General features: G+C 35.3%; 1 protein-coding gene and 1 non-coding gene across 2 annotated transcripts; both read left to right on the forward strand.

Moving 5' to 3' along the window:
• The first annotated feature begins 267 nt into the window (after positions 1-267).
• LOC112767742 (small nucleolar RNA R71) lies at positions 268-375 on the forward strand. Its single transcript, XR_003185182.1, has one exon. It is a non-coding gene; the product is annotated as a small nucleolar RNA R71 (small nucleolar RNA).
• A 9,406-nt stretch (positions 376-9,781) lies between these two features.
• On the forward strand, positions 9,782-11,554 carry LOC112763465 (uncharacterized). Its single transcript, XM_025809124.1, has one exon. The coding sequence runs from the start codon at positions 9,782-9,784 to the stop codon at positions 11,552-11,554; it is 1,773 nt and encodes a 590-aa protein (XP_025664909.1).

The following is an 11,554-nucleotide window of genomic DNA, read 5'->3' on the forward strand; positions in this document are numbered from 1 at the left end:
GACTTGCTGAGTCAATATTTTGTTCTGAGCCAATATGGCATTCAGAGCATCAATCTCAAGAACTCCTTTCTTTTGACTTGTCCCATTATTCACAGGATTCCTTTCAGAGGTGTACATGAATTGGTTATTTACAACCATTTCAATGAGTTCCTGAGCTTCTGTAGGCGTCTTCTTCAGATGAAGAGATCTTCCAGCAGAGCTGTCCAATGACATCTTGGACAGTTCGGACAGACCATCATAGAAGATACCTATGATACTCTATTCTGAAAGCATGTCAGAAGGACACCTTCTGATCAATTGCTTGTATCTTTCCCAAGCTTCATAGAGGGATTCACCTTCCTTCTGTTTGAAGGTTTGGACTTCCACTCTAAGCTTGCTCAATTTTTGAGGTGGAAAGAACTTTGCCAAGAAGGCATTGACTAGCTTTTCCCAAGAGTTCAGGCTTTCTTTAGGTTGTGAATCCAACCATGTTCGAGCTCTGTCTCTTACAGCGAAGGGAAAGAGCATAAGCTTGTAGACCTCAGGATCAACCCTATTGGTCTTGACAATGTCACAGATTTACAAGAATTCAGCTAAGAACTGATGAGGATCTTCCAATGGAAGTCCATGAAACTTGCAATTCTGTTGCATCAGAGAAACTAATTGAGGCTTAAGCTCAAAGTTGTTTGCTCCAATGGCAGGGATTGAGATGCTTCTCCCATAGAATTCGGGAGTAGGTGCAGTAAAGTCACCAAGCACCTTTCTTGCATTGTTGGCATTGTTGTTGTTTTCGGCTGCCGTGGCTTCTTCTTGTTTGAAAGTTTCTGTTAGGTCCTCTATAGAGAGTTGTACTTTAGCTTCTTTTAGCTTTCTCTTCAAGGTCCTTTCAGATTCAGGATCAGCTTCAACAAGAATGCCATTGTCCTTGCTCCTGCTCATATGAAAAGAGAGGAGAAGAAAATATGGAATCCTCTATGTCACAGTATAGAGATTCCTAGAGGTGTCAGAGGAAAATAAAAATAGAAGGATGAGGTAGAGAAGAGAGAATTCAAACTTATCAAGAAGGACAAAGTTCAAATTGCTGATAATGGAGAAGTGTTAGTCCTTTAAATAGAAAGATTTGGGAAGAGGGGAAGAATTTTTGAAATTAAAGTAAAAAGATTTTGAAATAATTAAAAGAAATTTTGAAAATTTGGTAAATGATTTTCGAAAACTAAGATTGGAAAAGAAATTAAGTGATTTTTTGGAAAAGATTTTGAAATTAGAAATAAAAAAGATATGATTAAAAATTAATTTTGAAAAAGATGTGATTGAAAAGATATGATTGAGAAGATATGATTGAGAATCAAATTAAAAAGAGAAATTTTTTTTAAATTAAAGTTGATTACTTGACTAACAGGAAATTAAAAGATATGATTCTAGAATTAAAATTTGATCCTTTCTTAATAGGCAAGTAACAACTTGAAAATTTTGAATTAAATCATTAGTTGTAGCAAGGATTTTTGAAAATAATAATAATTTAAAAAAATGGAAAGAAATTGATTTTGAAAAGATATGATTGAAGAGATATGATTTGAAAAAGATTTGATTTTGAAAAATTATGAATATTTGAAAAAGATTTGAATTAAAAACAGAATCTTCCCTCTAGTGTCCTCCTGGTGTTAAACGCCCAGAATGGCATCCATTCTGGCATTTAACCCAAAATGCTACCTTTTTAGGCGTTTAACGCCCAGCCAGGTACCCTGGCTGGCGTTTAAACGCCAGTTTTCCTTCCTTACTATGCGTTTTGAACGCCCAGCTTTTTCTCTGTAATTCCTCTGCTGCATGTTCTGAATCTTCAATTCTCTGTATTATTGACTTGAAAAGACATGGTTGGAAAACTAAGATTAAACAAATAATGCATGAAGGACACCAAACTTAGAAGTTTGTATGCTAAGGACTATAAAAATTTGAAAATGCATATCAGAAACAACAAAAGACACAAAACAAGAGAATTTAAAGATCAGAGCAAAGAAATCATCAAGAACAACTTGAAGATCAATGAAGAACATAATGCATGTAATTTTCGAAAATTAGAAGAATGCAATTGACACCAAACTTAAGATTAGACACTAGACTCAAACAAGAAACATAAAATATTTTATATTTTAAGATTTTATAATTTTTTTTTTTGAAATTTTTCGAAAATTAAAAGGTAAAAAGCTTAAACATAAAATAAAATTACCTAATCTGAGCAACAAGATGAACCGTCAGTTGTCCAAACTCAAACAATCTCCGGCAACGGCGCCAAAAACTTGGTGCACGAAATTATGATCATCAATGGCACCAACATCATGGTACGCACAATTGTAATCTCAACTCTTTGTCACAACTCCGCACAACTAACCAGCAAGTGCACTGGGTCGTCCAAGTAATAAACCTTATGTGAGTAAGGGTCGATCCCACGAAGATTGTCGGCTTGAAGCAAGCTATGGTCATCTTGTAAATCTCAGTCAGGCGGATTCAAATGGTTATGGAGAATTGATAATTAAAATATGAATAAAACATAAAAAATAAAGATAGAGATACTTATGCAATTCATTGGTAGGAATTTCAGATAAGCGTATGGAGATGCATTGTTCCTTCTGAACCTCTGCTTTCCTAGTGCCTTCTTCCAATCATTCATACTCCTTTCCATGGCAAGCTTTATGTTGGGCATCACCGTTGTCAATGGCTACTTCCCGTCCTCTCAGTGAAAATGGTCCAAATGCGCTGTCACCACACGGCTAATCAGCTGTTGGTTCTCGATCATGTTGGAATAGGATCCATTGATCCTTTTGCGTCTGTCACTACGCCCAACACTCGCGAGTTTGAAGCTCGTCACAGTCATCCCTTCCCAGATCCTACTCGGAATACCACAGACAAGGTTTAGACTTTCCAAATCTTAGGAATGACCGCCAATGATTCTAGCCTATACCACGAAGGTTCTAATCTTAGATTAGAAACCCAAGAGATACACATTCAAGCTCGTTTGCATGTAGAATAGAAGTGGTTGTCAGGCACGCGTTCATAGGTGAGAATGGTGATGAGTGTCATGGATTATCACATTCATCATGTTGAAGAACGAATGGATATCTTAGAACAGAAATAGGCTTGAGTTGAATAGAAAAATAGTAGTACTTTGCATTAATTCATGAGGAATAGTAGAGCTCCACACCTTAATCTATGTTGTGTAGAAACTCCACCGTTGAAAATACATAAGTGAAAATAGTCTAAGCATGGCCGAATGGCCAGCCTCAAAGGTCTAAGGACTAAACGCAGGGAGGTCAGAATCCAACAGCATCTGCAGTCCTTTTTTAGCCTCTGAATCAGATTTTTGCTCAGGTCTCTCAATTTCAGCCAGAAAATACCTGAAATCACAGAAAAACACACGAACTCATAGTAAAGTCTAGAAATATGATTTTTAGATAAAAATTAATAAAAATATAATAAAAACTAACTAAAATATACTAAAAACAAACTAAAAACAATGCCAAAAAGCGTATAAATTATCCGCTCATCAGGCGACTTCTGCAATTTTCTGCACGTGGCGTCTGTCACGCGTGCGTGTGGGTCATCGAAACGCGTCATCTGGAGTTTTTTCTTATCACGCGTACGCGTCGCTTGTGCTTTTTGCTTGGCACGCGTTTGCATCGTCCATGCGTGCGCGTCACCTGTGTTCTGCGCGAGGCACGCGTCCGCATCGTCCATGCGTGCGCGTCGCTACCATTTCTTCAAAAACTCTATTTTGTGCGTTCCTTCAATTTTTGCATGTTTCTTTTCTGTCCTCTAAGCCATTCCTGCCCTATAAAGCCTGGAAATACTTAACATACAGATCACGGCATCAAATGCTAATAAAGGATAATTAAAATTAATATTTTTAAAGCATAGGAAACATATTTTCACATATATCATAAAATAAGGAAGGAATTGTAAAATCATAAAATTCATATGAATAAGTGGGTGAAGAATTGATAAAAACACTCAATTGAGCACAAGATGAATCATAAAATAGGGGTTTATCAGGGAGCCATTAACTCTATTTCTCACTAATTGGATTAGTGGAGAGTTAGGACTTATGGACATGGATTGATATAGCTCATTTGACTTTCCTTTACTACTAGTTGGAGGATGATTTAATGGGATTGATCCTTGCCAATTCTCATGTTGTGGTTAGTGATAAGGATAGAGTTCCTTGACCACCAAACCTTGCCAAGACCATTTTATAATTTCAATTCCTTGCAATTTACTTTTCTTGTCTCTTATCCAAAACCCCAAAATATACAACTCATAACCAATAACAAGAACACTACCCTGTAATTCCTTTGAGAGACGATCCGAGGTTTAAATACTTCGGTTATTAGATTTACTAGGGGTTAGTTACTTGTGACAAACAAATTTTTGTATGAAAGGATTATTATTGGTTTAGAAACTATACTTGCAATGAGATTTTATTAGTGAAATTCTATACCACACATTTTTCCGTTCATCAGGTTCCAGCATTCTTTAGTCCAAAAGGAATTACTACATAATAATAGTTATCATTGGAAGTGGTGAAAGAGGTCTTTTCTTAGTTCAGCTTATACATTGAGATTTGGTTATATCCCGAGTATGCGTTCACGAAGGACAAATACCGATAACCTGAGGCCAAGTCCACCAGAGCATCGATGCTTGAGAGCGGATATAAATCCTTGGGACAAGCTTGTTGAGGTCGGTGTAGTCGATACACATCCTCTACTTTCCATTTTGCTTATTTACCAGAACCACATTAGCCAGCCATAATGGATACTTTACCTCTCTTACAAATTTGGCTTCCAATAATTTTTGCACCTGTTCTTCCATGACCTGTGTCTTTTCAGGCCTGAGTTTCCAAACCTTTTGCTGGATAGGTGTATAACCCAGGTAGAAAGCGAGCTTGTGAGACATCAAGTCGGGATCTATACCAAGCATGTCAGAGGCTTCCCAAGTGAATAGGTCAGAGTTTTTTTGTAGGAGTCAACGAGCTGTGCTCTCACACCTCCTTCTAGGTTATCCCCTATATTCATTGTCTTTTCAGAATGATATCCGATTTACACTTCTTCTACCTTTTCTCCATGTTGGGGGCGTAGTTCTTCCTGAGTTTGAACACCACCGAGTTCGATAGTGTTGACTTCTTTTCTGCCCGGGCTGCCTTTTAGATTAAGGCTTTCATTGTAGCACTTTCGTGCCAACTTTTGATCTCCCTTTATGGTGGCAATTTCCTCTATCGTGGGAAACTTCATGCACAAGTGAGGTGTGGAGACAACTATTGCTAGTCGATTTAAAATAGTCTGATCTATTAGGGCATTGTATGCTGACGTGACTGATGATCGGAAAATTGATGGTGTAGAATTTCACAATTGAAGTCTTGTTGCAAGTATAGTTTCTAAACCAACAATAATTCTTTCATACAAAAATTTTGTTTGTCACAAGTACAAACCCCTAATAATTTTAATAACCGAAGTATTTAAACCTCGAATCGTCTCTCAAAGGAATTGCAAGGTAGTGTTCTTGTTATTGGTTATGGATTGTATATTTTAGGGTTTTGGGTTAAGAGACATGAAAAGTAAAGTGCAAAGGAAATCAAATAACAAAGAGGTCTTGGCAAGATTTGGTGGTCAAGGATCTCTATCACTACAAGGAAACCTAATTTCAGCGGCTATATTAGGGGAGCGGTCAATTAGAACCGCCGTCGCTGCTACCCTAATTTTACATACCCGCGGTTGAGAGCAACCCGCCTCTGAAAAACAAATCCAGCGGCGGCCATCGTTTTCACTCCACGGCGGTTCATGGAATTCACGCCATTCTATGCTTAAACCGCCTAATTTCTCTTTCGTTCGCACTTCTCGCTAGCTCCACTACCCACTATCCGCCATTACCTCAGTTCTTCATTTTTCCAAAACCTAGCTTGGCACCCAAAACCCCAATTCCAGTGAACAAAACCTCTTCGTGCAGAAGGAAAATCTGCAAGGAATCATGGCTTAGCAAAAGTATACGGATTTTTTCCTGTCTCTGGTAAGCTAATTGTGTTTTTCTTTGTTCTTTTCCAATTCAATTTTATACTTCTTCTAGTTAATAATCACTGATAACTCATTATCTTATTATCTAGTTGTTTCTCCTTCTTGTTCATCACTGTGAGAACGCACGAATTTCTCTCCTGGAAGTGCAAATTTCTGCAATTTAAGGTTACTCTGTCTCTTTCTCTACTATTAGGAATTTAGGGGTTTATTGGATATAAACTGTAAAGAGGAATTCGTACTTATTACTTAATAATGTCTTGATTAAAAGACAATCTAGCTTGAAACTAATAACAGGAAATGGTCCGATAAAGTAGTGCGCTTGAAGAAGTTCTTTATGTGATTTAATTTGTATGCAATCTGTGTAATTTCATTAATGAATTCATCATTGGGATCGGATCAGAGTTGCATATTTGATCATATTTTCTGTTTAAATTAGTTCTCAATTGAGGTTTAAATTATGAAGTAAAATGAGCAACTAAGAGAAGAAATGAGGGTGTGTTTGTTTATTTGTGAGCTAAGTAAAAATTCTACAGAGAACAATAATCATGACAAATAAAAAAACAAACAAAATCTGAGATACAAAACACAAGAAGAAATAGACCCAAAACTGATTGTAGGTAGAATCTGACTACAATAGAATAATAAAACTCCAAAGAAACCACCACGCATGCATATCAGAGAGGTATTTGATTTGTTTGATTAATTGATTAATTGGGTTTTGCAGGTCTTAAGCTGAAATAGTTATCCTAACAAAGGAAGCCAAATTGAGTCAAGACCAACTTTGGCACAGGTAATAATTATTAGTATTTTAAGATTTGTCTAATTTTGTTGATGAATATTGATAATTAAAGTTAAAAAATGGATTATTTAGTTTACTATGAATGCTAGCCCTGTTTTCTGATGTATTCATACTTCTATAGTCAAATAGCTACTGCCAAGTGTCAATACTAAAAGTATAGATTATATTATTCCTATTCCACCACAGAACACATGCAAGTAACCAATAAAATGCTGTTTACTAATTCTCCTATCAATCAAGTAAATAGCTACTACCCCTTTGTGTTTGTCTCGTCTATACTTGGTAAAACTTTGGTAAAATTTTTTGTTGTAGTGCATCAAGACAGGATCTCTTCCATTCTCAACCTTTGAGGTTCTTACAGCTCATCTCTGGAAGGTAAGTTAGTTAAGTTTGTTGCGTGCTATTTATTTATCTATTTCTTTATTGATTATTATTAAAGTTTAGCTAATAATGAGTTCTTTTAATGAAACATTTTCAAATATTTAAAAAAAATGTTTTGACAAAGATCTGATTAGCTGATATGAATGTTTATTTGTTTCTTGACCTCTTTTGTTTGCTACTTATTCAAGGGAAGTAAGTATGTGCACCCACCATTATAATTGTTGAATCTAATAAACACAATGACATAAACATGATTTGGCAAGTTTTTGAAAGTATTAGCACATGCAACAATAGGCAAGGGATCCACTGTTCATGTAACAAGCGACAATTGATATTCTTTAGTTTATCCCTTCTCTAGTTTATCCCTTCTCTATTTCTGTAAATTAAAAAAAAAAAAAACCTAGACAATTTAAACAAAAATGCCCTTTAAGATAATAATTTATACTACCATCAAGAGTTAAAAACTTGATAAATGGCAAAGACAATAGATTTATGTCCATGGATGAAAAATGATTGTTTCTGTTTTTTATTGATGTCATAAAGCACACATGCATCTGCTGCTGTCTTCGACTGAAACCAAAAAGGTGTTATGGAAGATTTCAGGATTTAAACTAATTGACAACAAAAACAACCCAAGAAAAGAAATTGGAAATAAGTGCAAGATAAAGAATAAGTTAACCTGATTTTTTTATTATTACTTTACATGCTTTTCTTTGATTAGAAACAGAACACGTGCACACACATTTAGAGGTCCAAAAGGCTTGAATCATTATATAGTTATTTGTTAGTTTGGTGCCTCTTTATACATATATATGTGAGTCATTTAGCTTTTACAAATTTTTATAAACTAAAATAGTTCATGAGTACTCAGATAAGATGGATGAAATTAGTTCTTTGCATAAACTTAAAACAGCTGATTTCCTATCCACTACTTCTCTTCCATGTTCGGTGTTGTGCACTTTCTTAATTGAAATTTTACTATATGCTTCAATAATAGATCATATGATGCAGAGACTCCATGCAGAGAACAATAAGCATTAGTCTATTGAAGCATAGACCATTCAACTTTACATAGCGAATTTGACTAAAACAATTAGTATTATGCTAACTGCGTAGTTTAATGGAGACATCCTCATCAAAGTTGGTTGGTGATGGGGATTAGCCTGTTATTTTTTTTCCGATAAACTGATTTAATTAGTAATTTTATCAAGTGTTTTTAAAGTATATATTCGTTAAATTATTTTTAATTTATTATTATATTTGTTAGGAAAAAATTAAAGATTTAGCTAGAGAATACTAGAAATAAAAGAGAAATAGTATTTTTTTTTAAGATTGATTCACTTATTATTTTATTAGTATTAAATTGAAGATGAGTTGTAATTAATTGAAAAACAATGATATCAGGGGCATTTCTCGGAAGAAAGAAGTAGATCAGGAATTTAATAGTTGAAGCATGTAATGGGCTATTTTGTGCAATAGGTTTGTGTCTATTTAAAATTCACACGTAGTGATATCATTGACATTTTTGTATACTTTTACATTAGGACTTTTCATGAATGAGAGCTCAATGAGTAAAATTACATCTTATATGGTTGACTAAGGACTCCAGACTAGTTTTGAATATAATTAGTACTTAATCAAAGGTAAATCAGAATGAGTACCTAACTTCTAAACATGACAGATAGCCTGGTAATGGAACGTAAAAATTAGTTAACTTGCATAAAAACTCTAGATCATAAATTAATTTATATAATCATTCATTAGTGTGTTCTCTGTGGTCTGCGATTATTTAGTTTCACTTGCTGTAAACAACACCGGACGTGCATTTATTCTGATCATATTTTCATGCATTTGCTATAGAGATATTTATTTTGTTGTTAAGATGGTCTTGAAGTTATATTGTATAGTTTTGAGTGCATAGCTAGCTAACTAATTATGAACTTTTTTTTGGATAGAATTGAAAGAATGGAGAATGTATAGTAAATAGTGATGATGCATTAACAGTTAAGTCTTAAGAGTAGTACCATCTCTCTCTTACTTTCTTTGTGAAACTGCAAATGCTACTGCATGTGGAACTGTTGCGTTTTATGTCTGAAATTGGTGCTAAGTAAGAGAATATTTATTCCAACCCGTAAGAGCAATAAATGCATGCAATGATATCCAATTTTTATTATTTTAAGAGAGGGGGAGGGGGCAAGGAAAACTATGATTTGAGTTGGTTTTTGGAATTGTATTTTTGAGGTGCGTTTGGCAGGATAACAAGCCAACCTCTTGTGGTTTTTGCCAACCTACATAGCTACTATCTTTCATCCATGTTAATTCATTTTTCTGATTCTAATTCTAATTCTTATTTTATTATTTTTCTTTCACAGTGAAGGCTATTTTGTTTGGAAGTAACATACCTACCTATTCCATTTTACTTATCTGCTGATTTTTTTTTTTGAAAAACAAGTAGCATCTCTTTCCCTATGGTTGGTAGATTAGTATTTTTAAAAAAATATATATTTACATAGTTGTTACTAAATAGTGCACATGGCTTTAAACCAGAACAAAACACTTTAAAGCTATGGAAGTTCTGGATAAATCGTGGATTAAGAGACCACGAAATTCTCTTGAGTATGCACAAGGTGTGTCAAGATTTATTGAGTTTGCTTTTGCACATCATTCTGCCGATGGAATAATCATATGTCCATGTAATGCATGTGCTTTTAAGAAGTGGCTAACAAGGGACGAGGTGTACGATCGTTTGATTTGTACACAATTTCCAATAGGATATACATTTTGGTTTTATCATGTAGAGCACTCGATAGGAGAAACTAGCAACGTCTCAAGTAGTATTTTTTTAGACTTACAACAAAATTCTATGGCCGACGAGCAACATCCTATGGTCGAGGTTGATCCAATTCGAAACTTGATTAGTGAAGGTCTAGGAGTTGGTGGGAACATCAGAAATGGAACACCCATCATAGCAAATGAAGTCATTGATGGTGGTGCTCAAAGATTGGATCCTACTGAATCTCATACAACTCTTGAAGCAAAAGGGTTTAGCGAGCTGCTTAAGGATGGAGAAGAGTCGTTATATAAAGGGTGTACGAGATACTCGAAGTTATCTTTTCTATTGAAGTTGTTCCATATTAAATCCCTTTGTGGTATGACCGACAAGTCCATGAAGATGATTTTAGAACTATTGAGTGACGCAATCGAATATGCAAGGATTCCAAGTTCTTTTTATGAGGTAAAAAAGATCATTTCTAAACTCAGTTTGGATTGCACGAAGATACATGCTTGCCCAAACAATTGTATGTTGTATTTGGGCGAAGATGAGAACAGGGAGACATGTAACGTCTGTAATAGGTCTAGATGGAAGACATATAAGAAAAAAGGTCCAGCTGAGGCATTGAGTATTATTGGTAACAAAAAGAAGAAGCATCCAGCAAAAGTTCTTCATTACTTTCCTTTAAAATCTCGATTGAAAAGATTGTTCTACTCGTCAAAGACTGCTGCTGATATGCGATGGCATGCTACAGCTGAGAATGAGGATAACGCAATGAGACATCCAAGAGACTCTGAGGCCTGGAAAAGGTTTGATTTGGAGCACTCCAACTTTGCATCCGATCCACGAAATGTGCGTCTTGCATTAGCTATCGATGGCTTCAATCCACATGGAACTTTGAGTACAAATCATAGTATTTGGCCTGTCATTCTCATTCTGTATAATACTCCTCCATGGACGTGTATGAAATCGACATCATTCATAATTTCAATGATAATTCCTGGCAAGAAAATGCTAGGAAATAACATAGATATTTATTTGCAACCTCTAATAAAAGAGTTGAAGGAGTTATGGGTTGAGGGTTGCGATGCATATGATGCTTTAACACAAGAAGTGTTTAAGTTGCACGCAGCTTTATTGTGGACAATTAGTGACTTTCCTAGGTTAGGGACGCTTTCTGGATGGAATACATACACAGGAATTGCTTGCCTATCTTGCAACTTCGATAACATCCCTCATCGTCTCAATCACAACAAAAAGTATTGTTTTATGGGTCATCGTCGCTTTCTGGATCAGAGACACAAGTTTAGATTAAACACCGTTCAATTTAATGGAAGACAAGAAACAAGGCTTCCACCAAGAACATTATCTGGCAGTGAAATCCTTTCACAAGTTGAGAATATTAATGTCACCTTTGGCCGAAGAGAAGAAGTAGGAAGAAGTGGTAAAAGATTACGCACTGGTGGAACTGTTGAAGGAGGTGGTACTCAACAATGGAAAAAGAAGAGCATTTTTTTGAGTTGCCATATTGGAAGTCTAATTTGCTACGTCACAATCTCGATATGA

Source organism: Arachis hypogaea, chromosome 17 (assembly GCF_003086295.3).
Source record: "Arachis hypogaea cultivar Tifrunner chromosome 17, arahy.Tifrunner.gnm2.J5K5, whole genome shotgun sequence".
In the NCBI taxonomy this organism is placed as follows: domain Eukaryota; kingdom Viridiplantae; phylum Streptophyta; class Magnoliopsida; order Fabales; family Fabaceae; genus Arachis; species Arachis hypogaea.